At 38.6% G+C, this 15,066-nt stretch overlaps 1 protein-coding gene across 2 annotated transcripts in view; it reads right to left on the bottom strand.

Moving 5' to 3' along the window:
• Positions 1 to 15,066, bottom strand: part of SNX27 (sorting nexin 27) — a 73,850-nt gene that overhangs the window by 18,750 nt on the left and 40,034 nt on the right. For both annotated transcript variants that reach the window (XM_025452992.3, XM_025452993.3), the window contains exons 3-5: positions 8,884 to 9,076; positions 6,701 to 6,765; positions 4,083 to 4,187 (exon numbers count right to left, since the gene is read on the bottom strand). In XM_025452992.3, the coding sequence (XP_025308777.1) occupies positions 4,083 to 4,187; positions 6,701 to 6,765; positions 8,884 to 9,076 (363 nt within the window). The remainder of the gene's footprint in view (positions 1 to 4,082; positions 4,188 to 6,700; positions 6,766 to 8,883; positions 9,077 to 15,066) is intronic.

Below are 15,066 nucleotides of genomic sequence, written 5' to 3'. Positions count from 1 at the left end.
AACATTGTTTGCTACAAAGGAAAAATAAACATTAATATCCAGAAACCTGTTAGTCCCACTGAAAGTCTTAATCAAATCAGATTAAAGATAAATAAAAAGGCCTAAAAGCAAGGATTATATCCAGCACCCAGATTATAACCTTTAAATATAATTTCTCAGAATAGAGAACCCAGAAATGTACCCTCAACACTATGGCCAACTAATCTTCAAAAAAGCAGGAAAGAATGACCAATAGAAAAAAGACAAAAGAGGGATCCCTGGGTGGCGGAGCGGTTTGGCGCCTGCCTTTGGCCCAGGGCGCGATCCTGGAGACCCGGGATCGAATCCCTCGTCAGGCTCCCGGTGCATGGAGCCTGCTTCTCTCTCTGCCTGTGTCTCTGCCTCTCTCTCTCAATATCTCTCTCTCTCTCTCTCTGACTATCATTAAAAAAAAAAAAAAAAAAAAAAACCTTAAAAAAAAAAAAGAAAAAAGACAGTCCTCAACAAATGGTTGTTGGGATTATGGGACAGCACATGCAGAAGAATGAAACTGGACCAATCTCTTACACCCTACACAAAGATAAACTCAAAATGGTTGAAAGACTTAAATGTGAGATAGGAATCCACCAAAATCCTAGAGGAGAACACAGGCAGCAACCTCTTTGACCTCTGCTGCAGCAACTTCTTGCTAGACACATCTCCAAAAGCAAGGGAAACAAAAGCAAAAATGAACTATTGGGACTTCATCAAGATAAAAAGTTTTTGCACAGCAAAGAAAACAAGTCGACAAAACCAAAAGACAACCAACAGAATGGGAGAAAATATCTGCAAATGTCTTATCAGCTAACAGGCTAGTATACAAAATCTCTAAAGAACTTATCAAACTCAATACCCAAAGAACAAAAAATCCAATCAAGAAATGAGAAGACATGAACAGACATTTCTTCAAAGACATACAAACAACCAACAGACACGTGAAAAAATACTCCACATCACTTGCCATCAGGGAAGTACAAATCAAAACCACAATCGAGAAACTGCCTCACACCAGTCAGAATGGCTAAAATTAGCAAGTAAGGAAAGAACAAATGTTGGTGAGGATGCAGAGAAAGGGGATTTCTCTTACACTGCTGGTGGGAATGCAAGTTGGTGGAGCCACTCTGGAAAACAGTATGGAGGTTCCTCAAAAAGTTAAAAATAGAGCTACCCTACAACCCAGCAATTGCACTACTGGGTATTTCCCCCAAAGATACAAATGTAGTGATCTAAAGGAGCACCTGCACCCCAATGTTTATAGCAGGAATGTCCACAATAGCCAAAGTATAGAAAGAGCTCATATGTCCACTGACAATGAATGGATAAAAAAGAGGTGGTAGAGGGTGCCTGGGTGGCTCAGTTGGTTAGGTGTCTACCTTGGACTCAGGTCAAGATCCTGGGGTTTTGGGGTTTTGATCAAGTTCCACGTCAGGCTCCCTGCTCAACAGGCAGCCTGCTTCTCCCTCTCCCACCTACCCCACTAGCGCTATCTCTGTCAAATAAATATATACAATCTTAAAAAAAAAAGTGGTGTGTGTACACACACACACACACACACACACACACTAGAATAGTATTCAGCATCAAACAGGATGAAATCTTACCATTTGCAATGCTGTGGATGGAACTATTATACTAAATTAAATAAGTCAGTCAGAGAAAGACAATTATCGTATGATTTCACTCATATGCAGAATTTAAAAAACAAAATAGAGGATCACAGGGGAAGGGAGGGAAAAACAAGACCAAGTCAGAGAGGGAGGCAAACCATAAGAGACTCTTCATCATAAGAAACAAACTGAGAGGGGGATCCCTGGGTGGCTCAGCAGTTCAGCTCCTGCCTTTGGCCCAGGGTGTGATCCTGGAGATCCGAGATTGAGTCCCACATCGGGCTCCTGGCATGGAGCCTGCTTCTCCCTTTGCCTGTGTCTCTGCCTCTCTCTCTATCTCTCTATGTCTATCACGAATAAATAAATAAAATCTTTAAAAAAAAAAAAAAACTGAGGGTTGCTGGAGGGGAGGGGTACAGGGTTGGGGTAACTGGGTGATGGGCATTACGTAGGGGGAGCACTGGGTGTTATAAACTATGGATGAATCACTGAACTCTACCTCTGAAACTAATAATACATTATATGTTAATTAACTGCATTTAAATAAAATTAAATTTAAATTTTTTAAAAATTTATTTATTTATTTATGATAGTCACAGAGAGAGAGAGAGAGGCAGAGACACAGGCAGAGGGAGAAGCAGGCTCCATGCACCGGGAGCCCGACGTGGGACTCGATCCCGGGTCTCCAGGATCGTGCCCCGGGCCAAAGGCAGGCGCCAAACCGCTGCGCCAGCCAGGGATCCCTAAATAAAATTAAATTTAAAAAGAAAGAAACCAGGACTCCTTGGGTAAAGTAGCTGGTTCTAGAACTAGGATGGGAAATATACAAAGGTGAGGGCAGAACATCTTGTACCAAAAAGCAAGAATGCTATATCACAAACAAATAAGTTGCATCAGAAAAATACAGAAGCAGACATGAAGGAGCTTCCACTGGCCAAAAATGGAATAATGTGAGCATCAAAGATAATATATGCTATTGATTAAATCACATGGAATATCTAAAAACCCACAATATTAAAATAATATAAAACAAAACAAAAATAATTATCTCATTGGACATCACTGGAACCAACGAGGACACTAATTCTTTACTCTGAAATTGGCAATAAGAAAATTAAATATTTATCCTCCCTTTCCTATAAACTGTATTTTTGGATAACTACATAGTCTTAGTTAGTAAGGAAAAGTTCTTTACAGAAGAATTCTACCTAACCAATATGAATAAATGACAGAATTAGACAATCAGTATTTTGCAACCCTTAATGAAATCACTGGTTAAGGCAGCAACCATCAATGATACACTCACCTGATTACAGATAAATGGGGAATTTTACAATCAAGAGTCCATGTTATCACCACCTAAACCCACTGATTAATCTTAGAATCATTAAAAGTGGGATATCTCCTGTTGAGAAGCAATAGGATGTACATATATATCACCAATTATGAAGTAGTCTATTAAAAAAAACTGAATTTGAATCTAATCGAGCCTCTAGAGCAAATTTCCATTTATGCAAAATGTAAGAAGATGGACGTATTAAATGACATAGATAAGAGAAATAGATACATTCAGAATGTGTGACATTGTGCAACACAGACCTAGTTTCCACAACAAACCAATAACATGGAAATAAAAAGCTGGGGAAGAGAAGGGAGATTACTTTATATTAAAACAAACATAAAAACCAAGCCTTGTTTAGATTTAGATTTTAACAAATTAACTATAAAAAATCATTTTCAGACAGCTGGGAAAATTTGACAATGGATTAGTTAATGCCAAGGAAATACTATTAAATTTTTTTTTAAGATTTTATTTATTTATTCATGAGAGACAGAGAGAGAGAGTGAGAGAGACAGGCAGAGACACAGGCAGAGGGAGAAGCAGGCTCCATGCAGGGAGCCCGACGTGGGACTCGATCCCGGATCTCCAGGATCCCATCCTGGGCTGAAGGCAGCACTAAACCGCTGAGCCACCCGGGCTACTGTCAATTTTTTAGGTCTGATCATGGCTTTGTGTTTATATAAGAATGTCCTTATTTTTTTAGAGATTTATACTGAAATATACACAGGCCCAATAAAAATGGAACCTGCTTTAAAATATTTAAACAAAGGAAAAGGAAAAAAGAAGATATAATGCAAATGTGGCAAAATCTTGATGATAATTAAATATGAATGATGCAAAAATGGAGGTTCTGTTCTGTTTTCATGTATGTTAAAACTTTTTACAATTAAAATGAGGGCTAATCACAACCACTCTGGCCCAGGATATATACTGTACCTTTCTTTCAAGGAGAGCAAAATACTTTCACATTAATAATAACATCACTGATAGTAGCTAACATTTAATAAACTTATTACATGTCAGTCTAAGCATTTTGTATGTACTAACTCATGTAATCCATCTTCCGTAGCTTTAAGCCATCTAATGATGAGTCTACTTGTTCAAGTCTAATTTACCTGGTATACTTGGTCTGTAGTACTGTTCTTTTTAACCCTGACCGTAACAGTCGTTCCATCTGGTAGTGCTACTCTCAGCTCTACATCGGAGACACCATTGTAGTTCTGGGGGAAAAGATAGAGAGACAGAATTTATGAGCCAGCATATCCTCATTCTCCTTGTAACATGCTAGCTAAGCAATAATCTAAACATGTTCCAATGAAAAGGGGGGAAAAAAAAGGGGGGGGGGAATTAAAGTCAATATATTTTATAAATCAAAAAGCTGATTTCAGGCTACAGCAGACGTTGTTAACCTTTAAGAAGAGGGAGGAAAGAAATGTTAAAGCCAATGTGTTCACATTTTATTTATTTATTTAAGATTTTATTTATTTATTCATAGACACAGAGAGAGAGAGGCAGAGACACAGGCAGAGGGAGAAGCAGGCTCCATGCAGGGATCCTGACGTGGGACTTGATCCCTGGTCTTCAGGATCACACCCCAGGCTGCAGGCGGCGCCAAACTGCTGCGCCACTGGGGCTGCCCGTGTTCACATTTTAAAACAGAACACTTGTGTAAAGCAGTTTAGGTCAAACACCCAGGGAGAGATTTTTGACTTACTTCCAAACACTGGGAACTTGCAAATGAGAAAAGGATACAACTGAAAGCAGTAGTTTTGACAAATATTCTCTGGGTTTAAATGGTTAGGCATGCTAAACTGGTTCAAGTAGTATCCCAAGCTCCTTTCTGAACCCTGAAGTCATCATGACACCTCTGACAGGAAAAATTGATGAAATGCAGGAAATCTGAGTTAATGTAACGCCCAATTTTCTTCCAGGGAAGAGTAAACAAGTCTTATCCCTTAATTCAAAAGATCCTGGGATCCCTGGGTGGCGCAGCGGATTAGTGCCTGCCTTTGGCCCGGGGCGTGATCCTGGAGACCCGGGATCAAATCCCACGTCGGGCTCCCGGTGCATGGAGCCTGCTTCTCCCTCTGCCTATGTCTCTGCTTCTCTCTCTCTGTGTGTGACTATCATAAATAAATACAAAATTTTTAAAAATTTCAAAAGATCCTTCTTTCTTATTGCTTTTGATGATTAACAGATTTTTTTTTTAAAGATTTTATTTATTTGACGGAGAGAAAACACAAGCAGGCAGAGAGAGAGAGGGAGAAGCAGACTCCCTACTGAGTTAGGATCATGATCTGAGCCAAAGGCAGACACTTAAATGACTGACTCACTCAGGCATCCCCCAGACTTCTATTAAGTAGGCTCCATGCCCAGCATAGAGCCCAATTTGGGGCTTGAACTCATGACTCTGAGAACAAGACCTGAGCTGGAAAAAAAAAAAAAAAAAAAAAAGACCTGAGCTGAGGTCAAGAGTTGGATGCTTAACCAAATGACCCATCCAGGTGCCCTTCTTCTAACGGATTTTTGACCTTCTAAGTTTTATTAGCAAGAAACAACTATTTAAGAGCAAGTCCATCTTCATTTACCACTTAAAAAATTTTTATCATCTAAAACCTAGATTAGTTGTCCTAAGCATTACTCATTATATACCCTTGTCTGCAAGAAACTTATAATCTAGCTGGGAAAATAAGACATATACATATAAACTAATTAGCAGATTACACATTATTTAATATAGCAGCATTACATATTCATTCTTTTACCTAATAAATATTTATTAAGCACCTACAATATGCTTGTCATTGTGGTAAGGCATTGGGAATATAAAGATGACCAAGATTTAGCTCTTGTTCTTGAGTCTAATGTATAAGAGCACAGTGACCAAAGTTAACAATACTATACTATACACTTGAATTTTGCTAGGAGGGTAGATCTTAAGTGTTCTCACCAGACACAGACAGACACACACACACACACACACACACACACACAGAAAAGAAAGAAAGAAAAACAGTAACTATGAGGTAATGGATATGTTCACTAGCATGATTGTGGTGATCTTTCACAATGTATACATATATCATACAATGTATATATATACAACACCAAGTTGTATGCCTCATTTTATAGATGATTTTTTTTAAGATTTTTAATTTATTTATTCATGAGAGACACACACACACACACACACATAGAGAGAGAGAGAGAGACAGAGGCAGAGGGAGAAGCAGGCTCCATGCAGAGAGCCCGATATGGGACTTGATCCCCTGTCTCCAAGATCACATCATGGGCTGAAGGCAGCACTAAACCGCTGAGCCACCTAGGCTGCCCAATATAGATAACTCTTATTTGTCAATTCTACCTGAAGACTGAAAAAAAAAAAGACTTAGCTCTTATCTATAGGTAATTCACAGTATAGTGAACTAAAAATATAAAGTGATAATTTGATTAAATGTATAAAAAATTAGAGAATGAGAGAGCAACAAAGTGATGATTGAGTAGTCCTGACTATATAAGTTCTTGGTGGAATGGAAAACCAATGACTTGAGTATCAGAGAAGGCTTCAAAGAAAAGGTGAACCTAGCATTGGTCTTGAAAGACAAGCAAGATACAGAAGAAAGGGAAAGTTGAAAAAACAGTCATATGGGGAATTTATGGCAATTCCATCTATAATTGATCTTATTTTCCTGCACATGGAACCAAAGGATAAACAGTCACTGAAGGGACTTACCTCATCGGATTCTGATAGGAATTCCTGCATGATGTCACTCTCACCAATGACTCGTATTGAGCACACTGTAGAAAATAAAAATAGAATCTGGCATGAGGCCCTAAAATCAAGACTTTAAAGTCAAGAACATATCAAGGTTTAAGTGTAAATCATTAGTAGCAGGCAATGCAGAGGTGGTATGCCATTCCTGACATATGACATGTTAAGGCACAACAAACATTCTTATAAATATGAACTAGAAGAGGGGAATAAGAGGATGTTTAAAGATGAAGCTTCCTAAAAATATTTTTTAAAGATTTATTTATTTACTTATGATAGACACACAGAGAGAGAGAGAGAGAGGCAGAGACACAGGCAGAGGGAGAAGCAGGCTCCATGCCGGGAGCCCGATGCGGGACTCGATCCCGGGACTCCAGGATCGCGCCCTGGGCCAAAGGCAGATGCCAAACCACCGAGCCACCCAGGGATCCCCAAGCTTCCTAAAAATATTAAACATAGCCAAAGGAAGTCACCCCCAAAAAACAACGTTAGAGTAAATCTAACTTTGTGATCTCATGTGAATTAAGAACAAATCAGACAATAGAGCAAGGGTAAGGTCAATTAGGAATAAAGCAGGGATGCCTGGGTGGCTTAGCAGTTTAGCGCCCTGCCTTCAGCCCAGGGCGTGATCCCGGAGTCCTGGGATCGAATCCCACATCGGGTTCCCTGGATGGAACCTGCTTCTTCCTCTGCCTGTGTCTCTGCCTCTCTCTCTCTCTGTGGTCTCTCATGAATAAATAAAATATTTTAAAAAAGTAATAAAGCAAACACAAAACTAAAATACAAAAGGAAAAATGTCTACTTGGCTTAGGAACCGGGACAGTCAGAGAACCATAAGCAGTTAGAACTACTTTGGAAAAAAAATGGATGGGTAATTAAGCACTAAGCTCAGCACATCTTCTCACCTCACTAACTTTAGCTTCAAAACAACAGGAAGGAAGGAAGGAAGGAAACAGGAAGGAAGGAAAGTAGGTAATTGTTTAAATTTAAGAAAATTAATTTCCTGACACTCTCATGTGGATATTGAGTTATACTGATGATTTTACTTCATTTTATTTAAAAATTTATATCCTTTTTCATTTCTCAAGGAGTATGTTTAGAGGCCAACCCATGTTAGAAGAAAGCTAAAAACAGATAAAGTCTTACTACCTTCTACAGGGTAAATAGTTTTTCTTCAGGGATAAGGCTCTCTACTAAAGTTTAAAAAAAAATTCAGGGGCACCTGGGTGGCTCAGTCAGTTGAGCATCTTTGGCTCGGGTCCCCAGGACAGAGTCCCGCATTGGGCTCCCTGCTCAGCAGGGAGTCTCCTTCTCCCTCTCTCCTCCCCCCACTCATGCTCCCTCTTTCCCAAATAAATAAATAAAATCTTTAAAAAAAAAATTCAACCAGGTCAATTAGTTCTTATACAAGGACATAATAAATATCACAAAGGACCATTATTCTATTAAATTAGTATTTTAAAGAAAAGCCTACTGCACAGATGACAAATTAAATGACTCTGTAATATAGTGAAGCAAGATCTCTTCTCTGAGCCACAAAATGGACTATCTTATTCTGGAAATCTGGGTCATTTCTCCTTGCCTTTCAGATAAGCAAATGTTTCAGCATCCACATTCCAGACTTCTGATGTACTATCTGGAAGTCCTAAGATAACAAGTGAGTTTCAATACTTCAACCTATAACCTGCTTATATCAATGGGACCTTAGGTTACTTACAACTTGGCACCTGTAGGATGAAAAACGAGTTTTCAAGTAGGATAGGCTAGTGAACTGAGAATCATTTTAATAAAAATGTTTTAAATACTGCCCACTTAGTTCCCATCAATTTAGCATGTTGATGAGTCTGTATGTGTCTGCTGGCAAATAATATAACCTATAAATAATTAGGTCCCTAATGCACCAAAAACTACACATTTTTCTGTTGTTGTTAAGTGCTCAACAAGTCAGTGAAATAGGCTATTAATCCTTGTACTGGACATTTCAGTCTTGGCTTCAAAGCTCAGATCATTCAACACCGATGGTCAGATATGTGATTGGCTTTCACTACTGAGTTTCAGGAAATTTAGCTACGAAGTTTAGGAGTTGCAACACATACCTAGACTCTATGTCTATTTAAAATAGTAGAGTTTAGTAGCCAGCTTACCTTTTTCTAGATATTCCTCCAACCCCCGACGTCGGGCATCTAGTTGCTGTTCTGATAAAGAAAATGGCCACTTCCCTGGAAGTCGGGGAAATGTAAAGTTGGCAAACTCTCTCTTCAGGTTCTGATGTAGGATGGCAAACTCCCGGTACCGCTTAGAACACAGCTGCCTCCCTGCCATATAAACATTGTATACCTGGTGAGGGGAAAGAACAAAAAAAAAAAAAAAGAAAAGAAAAGAAAAGAAAAGAAAAGAAAAAGCCTACTTACTACAAATTAAATCACAGAATCATCTAAAATAAAACACAGACCGGTAACTGGTGAGGTATATTCTGCTATGTACTTAACAGACAATGTGTTCAAGGTCATTGTAAAATAAGGCTAACTTTTAATTAACATGCCAGAAATGATATATGTACAAAAGAGTGCTACTCCTTTCAAGTGGCCCATAATCTTATTTTTGCTATTAAAATCACCTCCGATACATTGTTTTAAATATCTTCAAAGGCAATTATCAGCTTTTATGAGTGGACTTTTATTAGTGAGGACGTACTATAAAGCAATGTGACTGATACTTGTGTGTAGCCCAAACATCCAGAGGAAGGTCTAAAAATGATCTAAGTAACAGTAGTATTTTGTTAGCAAAGTGTCTTTGTTGCAAAAACTCCTTTCCTGGGATCCCTGGGTGGTGCAGCAGTTTAGCGCCTGCCTTTGGCCCAGGGCGCGATCCTGGAGACCCGGGATCAAATCCCACATTGAGCTCCCTGCATGGAGCCTGCTTCTCCCTCTGCCTATGTCTCTGCCTCTCTCTCTCTCTCTCTCTCTCTCTCTCTCTCTCTCTCTGTGACTATCATGAATAAATAAATAAAATCTTAAAAAAAAAACTCCTTTCCTGAAGTCAGATATCTTTAGTTTTGTTCTTCCTTCCATCATTAAAACAGGGTTAACAAAAAGTTGAAGAATAAACGTATTTTAAGGACCACCTTGTAATTACAAAGAATTAATAATCCTCATGAAGAAATGGTTAGAGATTTTTGTCTATTGTTCATAGATACATGCCAAGCTTCCAGAACAGGGTGTGGAACATAGCAGACACTCAGGAAATATTTGATGAAGAAATAAACGGATATACGTGAAATTCTTGAATATGTACCCTCATAAAGGAAAGGGAGAGAATGTGCAATCCAAAAACATCTAATAATTCCTCTGTATTCTTAGAACATACAAATGAGGCAGAGATGGAAAAACTGGCCCCTAATCATATTTACTGGTTTTGCAAAAGTCATTCCAAATTTCAAATGTGCAAAAAACAGATCATCTACTCATGGAATCAAGAGTTAATCACCGAGAATGCATAGGCCAAAGCCTTTCCTTCAAAGCTCAAGAAGTTATCTTTCCCATGCTTCTGTGATTTAGGAAGCATGAATTAAATGCAAACATAAAATAATTTATTCATTCAAGACTCCTCTCCCCTAATACCCCACCTATGATTCCTTCCTCAATTAAAAGCAGAGCCTCTAATCACTATGCAACAGTCTCCAGAGAGGAGTATGATCCTGATCAATGAGCTTTCTTCCTGTGATTATCACTCAAAGTTGTCATTGTCATGGATCACATATATTATGAAGCACTCCAATCACTGCCTCCTGAGGTACAAATGCATAAAATGAAGAAGAGCATTCCCCTTAGAACAATACCACAGTTCTCTTCAGGGCCGGAAGTCTTAGAAAGTCTTATTCAGTCAACCTGGTCTTGTATACTTCCTTCTCAAACTAAGCTATCCAAATTTCTCAATAACAGCGTCATTCCTTTGCTTAAAAAGAAGTCTATAACACTAAGGGTGATATATATCAGCCTGAGTTCCTCATACTAGGAAGGAAGGGAGGGAGGTAAAACTAGTTAATGACACTTCGGTTCAAAGATATTCCTCAATGTCTTTTTCCAAAGAAGAGTAGAGTTAAGTCTTTGATGATGCACATGAAGACTATGACTGCATTTCTTCAAAGGTGATCACATGAGTGATCTCAAGTCCAGTAAAACATTTCCTTAGGGCAAAAAGAACCCTACGGCCTGAGAGGCCTTTGTGATAATTTCAACAAGAAACCTGAAAAGATTCAACTTTCAACTTCTTATAAAGTGAGAAGAGTAACATCAAATAGACTTTCACTTAAGTCCTCACCACTCTCAATTTAAATGTGACATCAAAGGGTACAGAAATATAAATAGTATGCCCTGATAGTCTTTTTTTTTTTTTTTTTAAGATTTACTTATTTATTTGACACAGAGAGAAAGAGCACACAGAGAGAGAGGAAGAAGCAGACTCCCCAGTGAGCATGGAGCTCAACTGGGGCTTGATCCCAGGACCTCAAGATCATGACCCGAGCCAAAGGCAGATGCCCAACCGACTGAGCCACCCAGGCATCTGACAATTCTGTAGTACTTTGATGTAAATAGGAATGGCTTCCACAGGAGCCAAACCATTTTTAAATTAACTGTGCTTAGCAAATGAAAAACATACTAAAATAGGTACCAACAGAGACTGCATTGTTCTTCACTGGTCCTTAAAATTAACCAAGATCTATTAGTATTCCTATTTCCCTGGTTTGGACACACTCATTTGCCAAAAACAAAACAAAACAAAACAAAACAAAACAAAAAAAAGACTGATTCACTTAATGCATTCTGGGATCTTTCCACTTGCATTTTTTTAAAAAAAGATTTTATTTATTTATTCGTGAGAGACACAGAGAGGCAGAGACACAGGCAGAGGGAGAAGCAAGCTCCCCACAGGGAGCCTGATGTGGGACTCCAGCTCAGGACCCCAGGATCACGATCTGAGCCAAAGACAGATGCTCAACCACTGAGCCACCTGGGTGCTTCCACCTTAATTTAAACCCTAAGACTGGCTGGCTTATAAATGGAATAGATGAAGTTATTCTAGCTTGTGACAGTACACTGAATTTAATGATCACTGGTCACTTTCTGATCTGACTATATCCTATAAGACTTCAAAAGTTGGGGTGTTCACACTACAATGCCAGCTGTCTGAAGCAACAAATTTCTTTTTTTTTTTTTTTTTTGTTTCATACTAGTTTGTTTAGGGGTACCATTTTCACTGCTAATAGATTTTATGTATTTCTCATATGCTTCTTCACTCATTAATTCATCCAATTCTTAAAGATTACTGAGTATTATCTTGACCACCCAATCTTCTTCATAAAAGGGTATGTTGACAAGTACTGGGTTTTCTGCAAGAGTTTCATTAATTTCAGTTGCTTCTCCTGATAGAGAATAGAGTTCACTAGCAGTTTCCACTTTCCAAAGCACCAAACTCATCATTTGTTCAATTTTGTCCCAATTTCAGGTTAAGACTACATTAAACAACATCTACCAGAGTTTTCTGTGCAAAACTGCTGAATCTCACCCTTCCAATACCATTATCTGTTGCTACCCATTCATGTTTGTCTGTGAATATACACATGGAGAGCAGAGTAGAGCCTGTGCACAGAGTCCAGACAGCACCTGCCCTCAGGCTCCTGGGGAGGGCAGGCAGGACGTGTTGAGCTGGGAGGCAGCCCACAAGCTGCACCCAGCATGCTCAGCACCGCTCCTAGTGCCATCAACAAGTTTCAGTCCTCTTGAGTTCCTCTTTGCTTAGTAAGAACCCAAAAGGAAAATGGCATGACGTATAGTATAGGTGGGGAAAGTGTAAAACTCATCCATCAGTGGTCTAATCTTGTTTCTCTGGATTCTGCAAGTCTAAGATTCAAAATTTATGGGATGCCTCGGTGGCTTAGCTGTTAATTGTCTGCCTTCGACTCAGGGCGTGATCCTGGAGTCCTGGGATAGAGTCCCACATCGGGCTCCCTGCATGGAGCCTGCTTCTCCCTCTACCTATGTCTCTGCCTCTCTTTCGGTCTCTCTCATGAATAAATAAATAATTTTTAAAAATTCAGCTTCAAAATAATTTCTAATATGTAAATGCTGAAAATTCATGCCATGCTGTTTCTCTCTCTAGCCTCATGATTTAATTCTATGTAATGAATGCCAGAAGATGGTAACTGATACATTCTTTTCTTTCTCTTTTTCTTAAATAGGCTTCATGCCCAATGTGGGGCTTGAATTCACAACCTTGAGATCAAGTCTCGTGCTCTACTGAGCCAGCCAGGAGCCCTGTAACTGATAAAATCTTACAATGAGCACAACCCTAGTAACAGGGAAAGCAATTCTAGTAATATCTGGATTCTATTCCTCTGCATTCAGTAGGAAAACCAAAATCCCAGATATCAGAGATCTTCATTTTGTTAGTTCCTTAACCCCCACCTATAGATTTCTTAAGGCTTTTAAATGATAATGCCTCATCCTATATAGGTTCTGATATTCAAAAAGTTCTTATTTTCTCAAATCTCTAGTAACTAACAGAATTGTGCTACTGAACACAAAAAGAGTATCTCCTTATATAATGCAAAAGTTATTAGGGAAAAAAAATAGCATGACGACATTTTGGCCATGGCAATACCACCACTCAGGTTCAGCTTCCAAAAGTAAAATATAAGCTGTCCTGGTTCCTACTATTGATCTAGATGAATCTTCAATGTACATTATGACCAACAAATTGTTTCCAACACCACCCTGCCATTTAATCTTATTTTTAGCTGAAAATTCATCTTTAAAAAGACTACATTATTTGCCATTCACAAGCTGCTTATTAAGCAAAAGGAAATACAGTACTCTTAGTTGATTTCTGGGTAAATCAGGGGAGATTTCTTAACTCAGGGGTTTTTCCCAAAGGCTCCTTCTTGGAAATAAAAAAGCATAAAGGCCACAATATGCTCTTAAATAACTTAGGTTCCTTGTGTGTGCACACATGCACGCATATGTGTATTTCCCTAAGAAGGATTATAAATGGTCTCTGTTACTTTTTTTTCTTTATTTGGACCAAACTGGATTAATCATAATCCTTGGTTCACAATACAGTCTCATTATGGCAAGCTCTTTATTTGGATATTTAATTAGTTATTCTTGGCCTTGTAAAAAGTGAACTGTAAGCTAAGACCCTGATAATTTCTAACCATAGTCTCCACCAACTTCATCATCCCCTCTCCCTGCTTCCCTGACCCCCAAACTCAACCATGTTTATCATTCTCTTGCTTTTCTTTTTATTGTACTTTCCTGTATTTATATGTAATTCTTAAATTTGTACTTTTTTATTTTAATTTTTAAGAGGTATTTTAGTTTTACTGCAATATTACAAAAAAAATTCTTGCCATTTGCAAAGACATGGATGGAACTAGAAGGTATTACGCTAAGTGAAATAAGTCAGAGAAAAATGTCATATGATTTCACTCTATATGGAATTTAAGAAACAAAACAGATGAACATGGGGGAAGGGAAGAAAAAAATAAAGATAAAAATTGGGGGGGAGGCAAACTATAAGAGACACTGAACTCTAGGAAATAAACAGAGGGTTGCTGGGGAGTGGGGGATGGGATAATTGGGTGAAGGGCAACAAGGAGGGCACTTGATGTAATGAGCACTGCGTGTTATATGCAACTGATGAATCACTAAATTCTACCTCTGAAACTAATTTTTTACAAAGGGGGTATTTTAGTTTTATAAAAAGGTTATCATGCAGAGTGAGACCTTCCATGGATTATCTTTTCCCTTGGTCTCATCCACAATGTTACATACCTGTGTGGTTTATTCTGTTGTATATAACAGCTTGTTGTTTTGTTTATATATATATATATATATATATATATATATATATATATATATTTAAAGATTTTATTTATTCACTCATGAGAGACACAGAGAGAAAGGCAGACACACAGGCAGAGGGAGAAGCAGGCTCCATGCAGGAAGCCCGATGTGGGACCGGATCCTGGGACCCCGGATCACACCCTGAGCCAAAGGCAGACACTCAACCGCTGAGCCACCCAGGTGTCCCTGTTGTTTTGCTTTTTAAGTCTCTGTTATTCCGCTGATGGCACTTCAGTTGTTGCCAGATTTTTGCGATCTTGAACAAATATTGCTATGAAATTGTACACATGCCCCCTGCTGTACATCTGTAGGAGATTCTCTTGGGTATACTCAAAGTAGAACTGCAAGGTTATAAAGTATGTGAATAACCAACCTAAAGAGATAATGTCAAACTATAAGCTAAAATGGTTACATCAATTTATA

This window comes from Canis lupus, chromosome 17, assembly GCF_003254725.2.
Source record: "Canis lupus dingo isolate Sandy chromosome 17, ASM325472v2, whole genome shotgun sequence".
Taxonomy (NCBI): Eukaryota; Metazoa; Chordata; class Mammalia; order Carnivora; family Canidae; genus Canis; species Canis lupus.
Note: the sequence above shows the minus strand (reverse complement) of the source record. Positions and strands in the feature narration are given on the sequence as shown.